Genomic DNA, 16,841 nt, shown 5'->3' with positions numbered 1-16,841 from the left:
TTAACCGAGTATCAAATCATGTTCTTAAAATGATCTTGTTTTCGCTTAGCTGCACATCAAAGCCGTATGAATTTACTCGTAGTAAATTGTGACCTTTCTGGCGGAGTTGATAAGCCACTGAACCTTTGCATGTTGTTCACAGCATGTAGCGTTACCGAGATGACATTATAGAAGATCTTTATTGACACAACAAAAGTACAGCGACTTTCGTAAGGTCTACTACATCTGTACATACATACAAACGAATAAGTGGATACAAATGAGTTTGATTACACACAGTCATATGGGATAGAGCAACATATCGAAATATCATATGTCATATACTTATACATTGCTTGTTCTAATGTCCAAACATTCTTTGATGTATATACCTATCTGTACACAGTAGGGATTATCATCTCCTAGTATGTAATTGAATCTATCGACAGAACGGAGCGCATTGAATTCATTTGAACAAGTGGAGATAAAGGTGAATAGCTTTGAGCGTTTATCCTCATATCTTGAACAATTCATGATAAAGTGATTTTCATCTTCAATCTCATTTGGGCAGAATGGACAAAACCTTTGATCATATCATATGTAGCCTCCGTCGGCCAGTATTGAGTATTGACCATGGTAAAAATCCTGCTTCACAACAGCCCTACAGCATCGGCTATGGTGCCGGGATAACATAGGGTGGCATTCGTGGCAATATTACTGATTTCTGTAATGTGATTTGGATGTTGCACAACATTACAGTATATTCTACTCAATGGTACCATGATACTCTACAACATCTCATATGTTTAAAGGCAACCAAAGAAATATTAGTGCCCCAAAAATGGAAATGAAAAAATGCTGAAATTTTTAACATTTACTAACACTGTCTAGCACATTTGTGTAGTAACTTCATACTTTGAGCATTTTAAAACCATGCACAAAAGTGCCGTACGATGATCCCCTTAGTTTTGCGAGCCTACAAAAAAAAAACAGCGACGATTATTAGTGAGTTCTCACATCACAAGGACAGCGTATTTTTGCATCATGGACGTTGCTAGCTATACATTGTGATAGTGTTGTTTGAAATAATCATGTATAGAAATGACTAAATAAACAGACTTTCAAAATTCACAATTTTCGGGCCCTTATATTGCTTGGGTTTCCTTTTAAGTACACAAATGATAATCCATGCTTAAGTAGAATTCAGTTTGGCCCACATGAAAACGCCAAATGGACTGCACCTTTAAGGTTTCTCTTGATGCGACGCTTTAACCAATATCCAGGATCGTTCTTTACCTCCGCCGAGAAGGGTGTGTTTTTGTCAGCGTTCGTGTGTGTGTTTTTATGTGTGACAGTGTGCGCGCCAGTGTGTGTGTTTGCGCGCGCATGACTGGATGATTTATGTGACACGGTGTGTGCCATTTTACGCCGGTGTTCGTAGAGGGTGTCACCGGGAACCGTGTTGATTTTAACTACGAGTTAAAATGATGGGGGCCTAGTAGAGCCCCAAAACAGCCCATCATACTTGTTGGCTATTTCGTGAGCATAGCCTATATACATGATAGTAGTCATGCCCTACCGTTACAAAATTAAAAGATGTGTAACCACTCTCTACAGTCTACACATATCCACAATATATTTTCCACCACATCTATGTGCAAGCATGTCTGACACTCGGAGTCGGAGAAAAACAGACGACAAACCGGATAGTAAAGCCGGACCCTCTCACATGACCCGCGGCACGCTGGCGGCGTTGCTGCGCCCTAAACTGGATTTGTGTTACCCTTGACTTTATAATTGGAATATCATTCAAAACGTACAAGTATGACCAAAATGACAACAGAACACACAACACGTTGAGTGCTTTGTCAATTCGATCGGCATCAACGCCGCCAGCGCGCCGCGGGTCCAGTGAGAGGGAGGCTTAAGTTAATCAGCAAGTACATCGTATTTGTGGATCGTTTCACAAACACAGCCTCTACACTTGATAACAGTTATCGCGTTGTACTCGCGTTACAAAATTACAATACGCTGTTTAAGTCTCTACGCATATCAACAAGATGTTTCTTTTCAACACATCTATGTGGGAGCACGTCTGGCACTCAACATCCGGGGAGAGTCAAAGTCTCTATACATGATAAAAATCAGTTAATCGAGCAACTGGATATAATTTTGAAAACAGACGTTTCAAGTAGCATCCACTTTTCTTCAGTGACACAGAGCAAGATTTGTTTTGAACAGAAGGTTTTTAACCGCGAACTATGAATCGATATTAAAATAAAGTGGAGACAATTACCGTTTCCAAAATCATATCAAGTTGTTTGAGTAACTGCTATTTTTTGGATTACCTGGATGTCTAACCTTCATCGACGTCTCTGTACATGGTGTGTATAAAGTTATACATGGTAGACAGTTGCAACTTTACAAGATGCTGTGTAACAAACAACATTCTCTTCGCACATATGGCTTCTTGTTAATGTTTTTCTTCCATGAGCCAGTACATCATATTTGTAGGTTCTTCATGGACATAGCCTTTGTAAATTTTATAAGGAGATATCATGTAGTAGTCAATTACAAATTTAAGACATGCAAAGTACTTGATAAAACTCCACTGAGGTGCAATATACTGTAAATGCATTTAAGTTTGTGTGTTGTTTTTTTTCGCGCTAAGGGGAAAATGGAGTGTTCGTGGTGGATCTAATTTTGCGGTGAAATAGTTGTCACGAAAACCGTGAACATAAAACCACCGCGAACATTTATTCATTTATAGTACTCCCATTCCCTGGCAGCTCAGGGTTTCTCTCCTGTGTGGTTTTTCATATGGGCGGCCATAGTGTTCTTGCAGGCTGCCCGAAAGCCGCACTCTGTGCACATGAAAAGTATCTCTCCCTTGTGAATGTCCATGTGATTCCTCAGAGCACTCTTCTGAGCCGCCCTGTAGTCACACTCCCCGCAAGCGTAGGGTCTCTCCCCTGTGTGGGTCCTCAGGTGGTTAGTCAACGCACTCTTCTGGGCTGCACGGTAGTCGCATTGTTCACACTTGAATGGTTTCTCTCCTGTGTGGGTTCTAGAGTGTCGATCAAAGTCGCCCTTGTCAACCGCGCTGTACCCGCATTCCTCGCAGTCAAGCGGTTTCTCTCCTGTGTGAGTCCTCATATGTCTGATCAGCGTTCTCTTGACGGTAGCCTTGTAGCCACACTCGTCACATAAGTAGGGTTTCTCACCACTGTGAGTTTTGATGTGTTTGTCGAGGTTGCCCCTGAAAGCCGTCCTGTAGCCACACTCCCCGCAGGCATAGGGTTTCTCTCCAGTGTGAATCCTCATGTGTGCCTCCAGCTTGCTCTTGGATATTTCTCGGTAGCCGCACTCTCCGCATATGAACGGCTTTGTGTGAATCATGACGTGTTTCCTCAGCGAGCTCTTCAGTGATGTCCTGTAACTGCATTTTCCACACAGAAAGGGTTTTTCGGGACCGATCCGGGACAATTCATCGGGCTGAGTTTCCAGATTCTTCTCAAGTGTGCACTTGGAAGGAGTTCTGTAGCTGCTCTCTTTGCATTTATTTGGTTTAACCTTGTGAGTTGCATGTGTGAACACCTGCTGTTGGGCTGATGAAGTAAACTTACGGGATCGATAATTAGTGCTGCAATGGGACAGCTCTGCACTGGAGTCACAGCTACCAGCCATCTTATCCTGACTGGGCCCACTGTTGGTGGCCATCTTGTTCTGACTGGGCTCACTGTTGGTGGCCATCTTATCCTGACTGGGCCCACTGTTGGTGGCCATCTTGTTCTGACTGGGCTCACTGTTGGTGGCCATCTTGTCCTGACTGGGCTCACTGTTGGTGGCCATCTTGTCCTGACTGGGCTCACTGTTGGCGGCCATCTTGTCCTGACTGGGCTCACTGTTGGCGGCCATCTTGTTCTGATTGGGCTCACTGTTGGTGGCCATGTTGTCCTGACCGGGCTCACTGTTGGTGGCCATCTTGTTCTGATCGGGCTCACTGGTGGCGGCCATCTTGTCCCGACTAGTTGTACAGCTATTTTCAGCCGCTTTATCACCACATACATTCCGTGTCAGCATATTTCCAGAGGCGTGAGCTAAGAAAACATGTTTCTCTAATGTGTACTTGCTAACCGCCGTATAGTCACAGTCTTTACAGACGAAATACTTCTCGGCTCTGTGTGTTCGAGTATTGAGGTGTCGGATCATGCGACTCTTTCGGTCAGCCCTGTAGCCGCACTGTCTGCAGACGTAGCGTTTCTCCCCAGTGTGCTTTCTCATGTGTGCATCCAACCTGGCCTGGCTACTAGCTCTGTACCTGCACTCGGCACACACGAGCAGTTTGGCGTGAGCCGTCAAGTGCTTCTTCATTTCGCAACCCGAAGCTGTCTTGAACCCACACAGCGCACAGGTGAACGGTTCGTCCAAAGACTGGATTTGTAGCTCGTTGGCTACTACATGCTTCCCTCGTACACCCCGTTGTTCACGAATCATACTGGTAGTATGAACTGTAATGTGGGTTTTTATGTGATTCCTCAGTTCGGTGGCTACGGATGTTCTGAAGCCACATTTCCCGCACATGAAGGGGTCTTTGCCAGTGGGAGTTTTTGTGTGGCTTGGGGATGTATTTTTGTAGCTCAAATGTTTGGAAACGTGGGACTTAAGCACCTGTTTGTCTGCTGTGGTGAACTCACAGAGAGGACAACTGTTCTGGCCCCCCTCACTTCTGGGCTTGGTATTGGCCACTGCTGTCTTGTCCTGACTCGGCTCATTTTCAATGGCCATCTTGTTTTGGCTGGGCTCATCGCCGTTGGCGGCCATCTTGTCCTGACTGGCCCCAGTGTTGGTGGCCATTTTGTTCTGACTTGGCCCACTGTTAGTGGCCATGTTGTCCTGACTGGGCTCATCACTGTCAGTGGCCATATGCATCTTCTCCTGACTGGGCTCACTGTTGGTGGCCATCTTGTCCTGACTGAGCTCACTGTTGGTGGCCACCTTGTTCTGACTGGGCTCACTGTTGGTGGCCATTGTGTCCTGACTGGGCCCACTGTTGGCAGCCATCTTGCCCTGATTGAGTGTTTTCACACTTACCCTATATTTATTACCACACACCTTCCATGTCAGCATGTTGTAACTGGTGTGGACTCTAGAAACGTGCTTCTCCATCGCATCCTTGGTGCCGGTCCTGTGGTCACATTCCACACACACGAAGGGCTTCTCCCCAGTGTGAGTTTTCAAGTGGACCAGCAGTATGCTCTTGTAGTGAGCCCTGTACCCGCACTCCCCGCACACGTGGGGTTTCTCTCCTGTGTGAATCTTCATGTGCTTGGCCATGAGGCTCCTGTTGGATGCCCTGTGGCCGCACATCCCGCATGTCAGCGGTTTCTCTCCTGCGTGTCTCTTCATGTGGAGATGTAAGTTGTACTTGCGATTCGACCGGTACCCGCATTGTCCGCAGGCGTAGATTTTCTCACCGCTGTGAGCCTTCAAGTGCCTGACCAAGTCACCGCTGCTAGTCGTCCTGTACTCGCATTCCCCACACAGGTAGATTTTGGGAGTCTTAGGATGCCTGCCCAACTCACCCTCTTGATTAGATCTGCTCTCACATTCACCAAAGGAACAGGGTTTCTCTCCAGTGTGTTTCAAATAATGAGTGTCCTCTGTGCTTTTGTCCTTTTCTCTGTAGTCTCTGTTGGCAGACATCTTGTCCTGACTGGGCTCACTGTTGGCGGCCATCTTGTCCTGACTGGGCTCACTGTTGGTGGCCATTTTGTCCTGACTGGGCTCAGTTTTAATGGCCATCTTGCCCTGACTGGGCTCAGTTTTAATGGCCATCTTGTCCTGACTGGGCCCACTTTTGGCAGCCATAATGTCTTTACTGGGCTCACTTTTGGTGGTCATTTTGTCTTGACTGGGGTCTCTGCAGGTAGCCATCTTGTCCTGACTGTGGCCATATTGTTCATAACTAGAGGGGCTTGCATGATTGAAGATGTGGGCCTCTAGCTGCTGTTGTTTTTCAGTTGAGAACTCACCGACAGATCTGTGCTGCGACATCTCTGTACCAGGGTCACGGCCAGCTGCCATCTTATAATCTGTAAAACAAACATGGCATGCTTAGGCTCAAGTTTAAGACTGTGGCCATGGCATATCCTCAGTTTTTTGTTGTTGTATTTTTGGGTTCTACATGTATGCCAGGTACCTGAGAGATTCTTCTCATAAAACAAATAAATGAACCCTAGTGTGCGACTAGAGGGTACAAACATTTTGTAACATCTAACCTGGACGCGTTGCCTTAACATAAATTTCAATTTCTAGGGTCTTGTCTACTACAGATGTAGATTCAGTAATGGCAATGACGTCTACTGTATGTAGTGGTTTGCGATGTAATTCAATGAGCAAAAAATGTCCATGCATATGTACTATAGGTAATCAATGTGAATGCGATACTACTTTTACTAGCATGCATAATTGGTAGCAACTTAGGCCACACAAATCTATTTTGTTTGCTCTCAGATTGGCCTCTTCTATTATTCCTGAACCAACGACAACCAAAAAAAAATTCACCACACAGGAAATTATTAGTACTGTACTTAGAGTCCATTCCAAGACACCGCACGGGTGTTTTTTGCCATTGTTTAGAACTAATTCGAAACCTTGGTAACTATTTGTAATATAAATGTTTGTAATCTATTTGTAGTATAATGCCACATAGCTAGGGTTAAAGCCTTTCAATAATTTTCCAGTACAGCATAATGCCCCAAAATGCCTTTACTCATTTTTGGTCTGCCGATATTTCTATATTCAACACTTATGTTTTTTTTCTCATGAATGACAAAAGTACATTAGAAACATGTACAAAATCTGTAACTTTAATCATTTTCAACAAACAGATGCATCTACTGTTTAATGGGAGTACCCGGATGAGTTGGACGTCTGCCGTAGAGTGTTTTCGCTTTCTTTTTTTTAAGCTGAAACTTAAATAATCATAATCTTTAAGTTTTTGCCAAACTTTTATTTTTAGTCAGTCCGCTATAAAACTATATCGGTCGCAAACTGCACTCCTTTATCGGAATAACTGATCCGGCATCTTATCTGTCTATTTCTACTACTGTAAATGCATTTAAGTTCACATGGTTTTTATTTCGCGCTAAGGGAAAGATGAAGAGTTTGCGGTGGGTTCATGTTCACGGCAGCGCTTTACTGATAGTCGCACGCTGCTACAGTATTGGACACAATGTTCGCGGTGAAACGGTCGCCGGGAAAACCGCGAACATAAAACCACCGCAAACATTTCTGCATTTACAGTATCTTTCCAGCAACCGGGGGAGCCTAGCCTGGAATCCATACCATCGGGGGCTCCTCGATATCTCTACGGCACTGTGAGTGACCCCCGCCCGCCCAGACACCTTAATCCGCTCGGGGTGTGTTTCGGCCTTGGCTTAGATTACGTCGCCACCGTCTAGGGCGGCTGGGAAAGTAGGGTGGCAAGCGGAAGTAGTAGTAGCGGTAGGAAGGCTATCAGAAACGGTTCAATATAGCAAACTGGGCCTGATAAAAACCCCTAAGCCGACCCTTAGAGACTGGGACCAGGCTAGGGGAGCCTGGTAGGGGCTACTACATGTCCAGTATACAAGAAAAAGTACGTGACATTTTACAGGCCGCCCCCCTCCCACCCTACATTGTCCGCTATGTACATGCAAAGTCTGGGCGTATCAAACTCACCGCTATCTGAGTAACAATCGACTCATAACGTCCAGAAGCTTGTTAGGATCATCTGACTGCTTCTATCGCGACGGAAAACCCTCCCAGCTCCAGAGAAAATCCGTTTTGTAATCCGTCACCGACCGCGGTTCATTCGGCTACCACTCCCTACCGAGGTCGCAGGGGAAGGGTTAAAGGTCAGCCGCTTACCTGATGATCTAATTTCCAGGGCTCCATTCTCGAGAAGGTTAATGTTTTCGTCAGTGTTCGTGTGTGTGAACAAGATAACTAAAAAAATGCCTAGATGGATTGTCTTGATACTTGGTATGTGTTGGTACATCTTCTTGAGACCTCAAAATGATTATGATTCTGTGCCCGCTAGTTGTATTAAAATGACAATGACAATGACCTTTATTGCATATTCATGCCCAACATGGGCTAAATGCATTTAGGTAACATGAAGTAAAAGAAAAGGAACATTGTGCTATGTTCCATCTAAATCTACAGAGTCTCTTCTCTCTTCTTGAAACATTTGTACACAAATTCACATAGGTCTTTCATTTGGGTCATCCAAAGAAATTTAACCGAATACTTCGCAATTGTACTGAATGCAGTGCAATTTCATTCATACACTAGCAATTACACTCAGTACAATTTCCATGACTTACACAACGATTCTAAACCAGATGCGATTAAATTTCTATGTCCTTGCCAGCAATCAACCCTTTCAACAATTAAAATAATACAACAGTACATAGAGAAAACTCGTTAGAACAATATTTACCATACACACTCTAGATAAAAACAGAACGACTAAGAAGAGGAACCTATAATTGTGGAACAATTTAAGTACAGTTATATTCTAGTTATATAGTGCAATTCCATACATGATACGGTTGTTAAACAACATGTGATCTGATATATTGTCAATTCCAGCCCATTCTTTGATGTCGTACTTTCGTTAATACTTGTTTGTCAAATTTTAAATGTTCTATATATCGTGTAAGTAACATAGGCTTTATTGAAGCTATTTTAACCTGTTAAAAGTGAGCAATTTATATGTAAGTCATCTTAATATTTTAATACGAAGGTCGACTATTGTAACGATAACCCACGCAATTCAGCCTGTGGCTGCCATGTGGTGTTTCGCTGTTTGATTGTTTGAACCCAATAAACCATTATTATTATTCTATGTGCGTATTGCCGAAAACAACTACCACCAGATTGCGACGAGAAGCCTTGGGACCTTTGCTATTGTTATCCACAGGACACTTTGTAGCATGATACCAGCTACAGATACATGCTGACGTATTTTACGTTTCCTAAGCCCCTGTCACACGTGTGTATATACAAGCCCGCATGAGTTGCTTATCAATATGCTTTTGGTTTAGATTAATTTTGCAGCCAAATAACTTCAGTTTTCAGTTTTAGTGTTCATCTTCGTGGTACAGCCTACCAGGGAAAACGTGAGAAAATTGCACATTTTTTTGATTGAGGTCCGCTCATAAGCACATGTACTGGTTCTCTGCTTAAGAATTAAGATACCATAAGTCCAGATAAACATCATGTTAAGTGTTTCTTCAGATTTCTATCATCATTGAAGACCACGGGTTACCTTGTCAAATAGGTCGGGTACGCAAGCCTCTGTACCGGTACATGATGTTACGTTTAGGTACATATCCATACGATCAATTTGTCCCTAGGCTTTGGTGAGTTTCCATGTGTTTCTTTAAAGTACCCTGCTGAGCCGCCCTATAGTCACATTTATCACAGGCGTAGGGTCTCTCTCCTGTGTGGGTTGTCATGTGACGGTCTAACTGATCCTTTCTTGCTGCCCTATAGTCACATTGCTCACACTGGAATGGCTTGTTTCGCGTGTTGCTGTGAGTCTCTGCATGTCTTTTCAAGAGATCCTTTCTTGCCGTCTTAAAATCACATTCTTCACACTTAAACGGTTTCTCCGCTGTGTGAGTCGCCCTGATATGTATTGTTAAGCTACCTTTCAAAGCTGTACTAAAGTCGCATTCCTCACATTTGAATGGTTTTTCCTGCATGTGGGTTTTCATATGGCAACTCAGGGAATACTTGTGTGGTGTTGTAAAGCCGCACTTATCACACATGAAAGATTTCTTCTCAGCTGTGTGAGTTTTCATGTGTCGGTCCAAGTCATTCTTTGTAGCTGCCCTGAAGTTGCATTCTCCACACGGATGTGGTTTGACATCGCAGCGCAGTTTGTTTTATGCGCGAGCATTTCGGCCTTGTCGGCTGTTTTGTACCCACAGTCTTTGCAGAAGGTGTGCGTTTCCATGTGCGTGTCGATGGCAAACTTGCAGGATGCCCTGTAACCACATTCTGCACACATAAACGGGCCGTAGTGAGCCGCATTGTACGTCACGAGGCCGCACCTGTTACATCTGTTTGGCTGGGTCCGTCTGTGAGTGTCTATACGTCTGTCGAAGTCCCCCTTGCGGACGGTGCTATACTGACACTCCCCACATGCGTAGGGTCTCCCGCTAACTGCTGTGTGTTGATCTGATAGTCGCTTACCTGAGTGCATTTTCTTACGGTGCTTCTCCAAGTTGCCCTTAAGAGCAGATCTGTACCCACACTCCTCGCACGCGAAGGGTTTCTCGCCTGTGTGGGTCTTCATGTGGTAGTCTAGACTCCCCTTCTGGGCTGCTCTATAGTCGCATTGCCCGCAGGCAAAGGGTTTCTCTCCAGTGTGAATTCTCATATGGTTGTCCATTTTGCTCTTGCTGGGTGCCCGATAGCCACATTCACCGCACATGAAGGGCATCTCATCCGTGTTTGTCTTCACGTGGATCTTTCTGTGAGTATCTATGTGCCTGTCGAAGTCCCCCTTGCGGATCGTCTTATACTGACACTCCCCACAGATATATGGTCTCCCTTGTACTCCTGTGTGTTGATCTGATAGTTGTTTATTTGAGTGCATTTTCTTACGGTGCTTCTCCAAGTTGCCCTTAAGAGCAGATCTGTACCCACACTCCTCACACGCGAAGGGTTTCTCGCCTGTGTGGGTCTTCATGTGGTAGTGGAGACTTCCCTTCTGGGCTGCCCTGTAGTCACATTGCCCGCAGGCGAATGGTTTCTCTCCAGTGTGAATTCTCATATGGTTGTCCATTTTGCTCTTGCTGGGTGCCCGATAGCCACATTCACCACACATGAAGGGTTTCTCACCCGTGTGAGTCTTCATGGACGTTTTAGAGTACTGGCTGTGTTGGTTCTCCTGGGCCTCAAAGCTCGTTGCTGCCATTGTGTCTTCGCCAGGGTCGAAGCTTGACATGACCTTGTCTTGATGAAGGTCACTGCTGCCTGATGCCATCTTATAAACTGCAAAACAAAATACGCAAACGTCCATTACTTGGCATAAAAGTCAATCTCTGTTGGTAAATTATATCATTTAAAGGCTAGATTTTATTTACCAAGAACAAAAAAATTTGGGACTTTTTTGGATGACTCCTAGATTCGAATATGCATGTGCAGTGTCAAAGTTGAAGGCCCTTGAGACGTAAACAAACCCGTTTGGACATTGTTATGCAAATCGAGACAATGGTCGAGACAAGAACTGCGACAACTGTGTACAAGCCAGGGGACCTTACCCCTATGAATGGGCTAATACGGACCCATCCGCCGCAGACATACACAACTTACAAAGTTACATTACATTACGGCTGAGTTACTTAACCACATGCATCATGTCTTTGTAGGCATCCGCGGGTCGCTGGGAAAATAGTAAAAATTGGCCAAAATAGAGTCAACTGTATGAAGGGAGTCGGCTACGGAGATAGGGTCCAATATTACTCTCCAAGCAGAGGAGTGGGTCCGGCAGGTTTTTAGTGTGTTTTTAGGCGTTTTTGTCGGGCTATATACTTTGTCATGGTTTCTTTATCTCTATAACCAGAGATAAAGAAACCATGACAAAGTAGATAGCCCGACAAAAACGCCTAAAAACACTCCAAAAACCTGTCGGACCCACTCCTCTGCTTGGAGAGTAGCATAACTGCGGCTGCGAATGTTACCCTCCATAGCCAAAGTCCCCCGGCAAATGTTCTCCCTATAGCCGGCGCGGTTAGTCTGGCAGAGACTACTGTCTTTGAACATGTCCAGGTTTTTTGTTTGTTTATTTCTATCCTTTCAAATTTTATTATCCTAAGCCTTGGATTATCACGATGCGAAGGGGGTACATTTTCACACCCCTCATTCACACCAAACCCAACAATGTCAAAACAAAACAAAAGAAGACCACGCTGTCGCCATCTTGATTTTCTTCATCGACATGGCTATTTTTACCACATTGTAGTTTGCACGCAAACCCCGACAGATAATACAGGGAAATAGCGCAGCAAAGATCGGGACAAAAATGCCTTCAGAGGCAAGACTTGGGTACATCTCGGGACCGGCACGTTCTGTTGACGTTGTGCACTTGGGAAAGGCACTTTAAACGAATTTTCTCACTTCACTCGGAAATGAGGACCTAGCTTCGGTTAGGGACGTCCCTCGGACCCGACGTTAAATTATGGAGGACTCGTGTTGGAGGGGAGCTACACCTCGAGCACGTAAAAGAACCCACCAATCAAACACATCGAAAAGAGTCCTTCCCGGTGTGAGCTAATCAAATAAATTTGTCTTGACATGCAACCTGTACTCTTCAGTACTAAACTGATGCGGTTTACCGGCCGCGTGTGCAAAAAGTTATTGCACAGACAAAACAAAGCTGTTTCCTCTGGCCCCGAGTACTAGTATAAAGGAGGTAATCTCCAAGCAGATCTAAACGGTGCACAAAAATCGTATACTTAGTATGCTAGCCAGAGAAGCTCCAGTCAGCCAGAGAAGCTCCAGTCAGCCAGATAAGAGCTTATCTATATCTGGCTGACTGGCTCTTATCTGGCTGACTAGAGCTTCTCTGGCTAGCATATACGATTTTCGGTGCACCGTGGAGATCTGCTTGGAGAATATAAAGGGGGTTGTGTATGCCCCCCACCTTCCCATCTTGGTAGCCACAACAATACTATTTTGCGACTCTGAAGGAAACCAACCCTGGTACAGCCAAAAATTCTATCATACAATTTCCAGCTCTATAGATTTTACACACACACACACACAAACGTTTTACAGATGTTTACCTACTTTAATATGGATGTGCAGAATGGAATCCAAATGTCAGTAAAGTCCTCGAGATCGCGCGAGTTCCAAACTTCCGCCCGATCCTGTCGAACCGCCGTGCGCATCCGGTCTGCGCAGAGCACGTCACCTGAACGTACTGCGCCTGCGTGCATAGGGATTCAGAAAAACGTACCATATAAGGTCGTGTTCGCATAAATAAGGATAATATCCCGTCTATAGTCCCAAATGTTTAGACGAAAAAGATGTCTTGTTCAACGGGAAAAGTTATGATGCAACGTTTACCAAACCTCAGACCGAAAACAACAGAAAACCTAGGTTTTTGTTGGATGTTAAGTAAACGTTGCATCATAATTTTTCCTGTCGAACCGCTGTGGGCATTTGGTCTGCACAGCGTTCTCCAAGATCACGTTAAATCTCGCGTGTCTTAATTCGTAAGGTCATGTGATCCATGAGAATCCTCGACACTTTAACTGTCGGTTACTAATTAGCTTGTAACTCCTTAGAAGACCATGCCTTAACTGCGAGCGCAAAAAAAAACAAAAAAACATCGGACAGTTCATTTGCGACAAATCAAATTTAGGTTCAGTTACAATACAATACAATGTAAAGCCTAATCTCCAAGCAGATCTAATGGTTGCAAAGACCGTATCAAACTTGTAAGAGAAATTTTGTTGCAATACAAACTTTTTTTGCAGGTTGGATGCGCTCTTTGTAACTGTTCAATCTGCTTAGAGATTATCTCACGCCCCCTTCACCCTTCACGCGTATATGGGCTAAAAAAATGGAAATAGAAAAAATGCTGAAAATCTTTATGGTAGTGACATTTACTAACTTAAAGTTAAACACTGTTTAGCTCATTTGCGTTATAACTTCATACGTTGAGCATTTTAAAACCGTGCAAAAACGTGCCGTATAAAGATCACCGTAGTTTAGCAAGCCTACAAAAATCCCAGCGCAATTTTCAGTGAGTTCTCATATAACAACGACCGCATATTTTTTCCATCATGGACGTGTATAGAAATGACTAAATAGATTGACTTTCAAAATCCTTTTTTCAGGCCCTAATATTGCCTGGGGCCCCTTTTACATGGTTTACTTTAGGTTACATTTGCAGTCAAAGAAGTAATTTCTTTGGTTTAATAACTAGGCTACACAACAATGGGTCAAAGTAGAAAACAACTGCTTCCTCTAAAACTTCACTCAAACCAAACAAAATGTCAATTCATATTATTCATTAACAATTTTTTTGATTATTGTCCGCGAGGGCTAATTGCATTATGAAACAATGTATAGAAAAACGTATACGTATACAGACAGTGCAAGTTAACAATGGTGGAACAAGTGACTATTCAAAGAACTGCTACTTAGTATAGAAAACAATCTAAGGACGAAAAAGAATGGGCATCTACAATAGGTTCCGTTTCCAGGTAAGAAGAGAATAAATTGCTCTGACTTACCCAAATTTTTGACTGATCAGCTCCAGCCTTTGTCAAGGAAAAATAGGTCGAAAATTTGGGTAAGTCCTATTTTTGTGTTGGCAATTTGATGCTCAACTTTGATTTAGAATAACTTCTGTCAACAAAGACGAACAGTCAAAAGAAAATATACAGTAAAATAGGATCTTTCCTCCTTTTTGGAAAATTGCAAAGCAAACTAACATAGATGCTATTTAACAGTCTTAGGACGACTTGGCCTTTTTGTGAGTTTCCATGTGCATCTTTAATGTACCCTGTTGAGCCGCCCTGTAGTCACATTTATCACAGGCATAGGGTCTCTCTCCTGTGTGGGTTGTCATGTGACGTTGTAAGGTGTACTTTGTAGCCGTCTTGAAGTCACATTGCCCACACTGGAATGGCTTCTTTCGTGTGCTGTTGTGAGTTTCTATATGTCTTAGTAAGCGACCCTTTATCGCTGCCTTAAAATCACATTCTTCACACTTAAATGGCTTTTTACCTGTGTGAGTAGCCAAATGTCTATTTAAGCTGCCCTTTCTAGCTGTTCTAAAGTCGCATTCCTCACATTTGAACGGTTTTTCCTGCAGGTGAGTTATCATATGACTACTCATTGTATTACTGAATGGTGTCAAAAAGCCACACTTATCACACATAAAAGTTTTCTTCTCAGTTGTGTGAGTTTTCATGTGTCGATCCAATTGAAACTTTGTGGATGCCCGAAAGTCGCATTCTCCACACGGATGTGGCTTAACATCGCAGTTTGCCTTGTGGGCGAGCATTTCAGCCTTGTCGGTTGTTTTGTACCCGCAGCTTTTGCAGGTGGTGTGGGTTTTCATGTGGGTGTCGATGGCAAACTTGCAGGAAACCCTGTAACCACATTCTGCACACATAAACGGGCCGTAGTGAGTGACAGTATCTGTCACGAGGCCACAGCGGTCACACTTACTTCTGTGGGTCCTTCTGTGGGTCAGTAAGTGCATGTCAATGACAAACTTGCATGAAGTCCTGTAACCACACTCTGCACACATAAAGGGGCCAGTGTGGCCCACCTTGTCTAGATCTGTCTTGTACTTGTAGCCACATTTCTCACATTTGGAGGGTTTTTCTTCTGCATGATTGTGAGTTTCCATGTGTCTTTTCAAACTGTCTGTGTGAGTTTCCAGGTGCTGGTCTAGATTGCTCTTGCTAGTAGCCCTGTAGTCACATTGCCCGCAGGCAAAATGCTTCTCCACAGTGTGATTTCTCACATGGATGTCCATTTTGCTCTTGCAGGTTGCCCGATACCCACATTCTCCACACATAAATGTGTGATTCTTCATGTGCTGGACAAGGCTGGTCTTGCTAGCTGCTCTGTATTCGCATTCCTGGCAAGCAAAGGGCCTCTCCCCAGTGTGAATTCTCACGTGGATGTCCATATTACTCTTGCAGGCCGCCCGATAGCCACATTCTCCACACATGAAGGGCTTCTCACCGGTACCTGTGTGAGTCTTCACATGCCTTTCCAGGTCGCCCTTGCGAGTTGTCCTGTACTCACACTCCTCACAGGCAAAGGGCTTCTCCTCACTTGCTGCCATTTTGATTTTGTCTTCACCTTCGGAGCTTGACGAGGTCACATTGTCCTGATGAAGGTCGCTGCCGGCTGCTGCCATTTACAAACTGCAAAACAAAATGCACAAATTTGCAAGTATTTCAAGTTTAACAACATACACCTTGTCTTTTGCACACATTCTTTTTTTTTCTTTGTCATCACCTTTCTGTTACACTGCATTTACGGCTGCTAATGATCTGTTGGGTGACTGGACGAGAAGTTACAAGTTGAAGAAACAATAAATGAGTAGCTAATGACATGACATAACATTACATAACAGGACCCTCTCATTTTCATGGTTTGTGTAGACAGGTACCTGTTGCTGAACAATTTCTTAAGTAACCTGTGGTCTTCAAAGATGGTAGGCTTGTGAATGAATGTTGAATTATTGGTTAGTTTATTTAGGCTTTAAGTTTCTTATCTTCGTATGTTACTACATGAACTAGTATCGCCCCTGAGGCACTGCCAAAAAGTGCTATACTGGAAAGGTGTAGTACTACTAGTACTAGAAACATGCGAAATGTACTGAAATTAAGCCAGATCCACACACAAACAGCACTAAAAAAATCCCCTTAGCTATTGTCTTCTTGAAAAAGGCAATGTGTGCTCGAGAAGTCAAGAAAATTATAAAATTGCATATCAATAATATCGTTGTTGTTGTGCATGCCCCCCTCCCACCCCTGGTAGCCCGCCAAAAAGAGAAGTCCGTAAAACAGCGAAAATTCATTCAAATCAACTTTTTAACTCTTCATTCACACACATATAGTTTAGCACTATGTTACCTGCAATACCTCCTGATGTGGACGTGCAGAATAAACTCAAAATCCCTGAAAACGGCCGAGTTTAGAACTTTTAGAACGCGCGCTTCTCATCACCCCGCCTGATAAGGGTCAAAGGTCAAGATGTGGTCTCGTGTCCAGGACAGTGTGATTGTTGGTGTATTACCCGCTGTACCCTGTTGGGTTATACGG

The 16,841-nt window shown here is 43.9% G+C and overlaps 4 protein-coding genes across 4 annotated transcripts; all 4 read right to left on the bottom strand.

The window, feature by feature from the left end:
* LOC136429679 (zinc finger protein 585A-like) lies at positions 1 to 8,567 on the bottom strand. The gene is made up of 2 exons (XM_066419605.1): positions 7,705 to 8,567; positions 1 to 6,074 (listed from the first exon to the last, which is right to left on the bottom strand). Exon 2 carries the CDS (start codon positions 6,064 to 6,066, stop codon positions 2,770 to 2,772), a length of 3,297 nt encoding a protein of 1,098 aa, XP_066275702.1. The 5' UTR covers positions 6,067 to 6,074; positions 7,705 to 8,567; the 3' UTR covers positions 1 to 2,769.
* Positions 8,568 to 9,371: 804 nt separating this feature from the next.
* LOC136429176 (gastrula zinc finger protein XlCGF57.1-like) lies at positions 9,372 to 9,836 on the bottom strand. The gene has a single exon (XM_066419052.1). It carries the CDS (start codon positions 9,834 to 9,836, stop codon positions 9,372 to 9,374), a length of 465 nt encoding a protein of 154 aa, XP_066275149.1.
* Positions 9,833 to 12,874, bottom strand: LOC136429175 (gastrula zinc finger protein XlCGF57.1-like). The gene is made up of 2 exons (XM_066419051.1): positions 12,832 to 12,874; positions 9,833 to 11,034 (listed from the first exon to the last, which is right to left on the bottom strand). The coding sequence occupies exon 2, from the start codon at positions 11,024 to 11,026 to the stop codon at positions 9,833 to 9,835; it is 1,194 nt and encodes a 397-aa protein (XP_066275148.1). The 5' UTR covers positions 11,027 to 11,034; positions 12,832 to 12,874.
* A 971-nt stretch (positions 12,875 to 13,845) lies between these two features.
* LOC136429680 (zinc finger protein 84-like) lies at positions 13,846 to 16,766 on the bottom strand. Its single transcript, XM_066419606.1, has 2 exons — positions 16,653 to 16,766; positions 13,846 to 15,938 (listed from the first exon to the last, which is right to left on the bottom strand). Exon 2 carries the CDS (start codon positions 15,929 to 15,931, stop codon positions 14,507 to 14,509), a length of 1,425 nt encoding a protein of 474 aa, XP_066275703.1. The 5' UTR covers positions 15,932 to 15,938; positions 16,653 to 16,766; the 3' UTR covers positions 13,846 to 14,506.
* Between the last annotated feature and the right edge of the window lie 75 nt (positions 16,767 to 16,841).

Source organism: Branchiostoma lanceolatum, chromosome 3 (genome assembly GCF_035083965.1).
Source record: "Branchiostoma lanceolatum isolate klBraLanc5 chromosome 3, klBraLanc5.hap2, whole genome shotgun sequence".
Lineage (NCBI taxonomy): Eukaryota > Metazoa > Chordata > Leptocardii > Amphioxiformes > Branchiostomatidae > Branchiostoma > Branchiostoma lanceolatum.
This window is presented reverse-complemented; position numbering and strand designations above follow the sequence as displayed.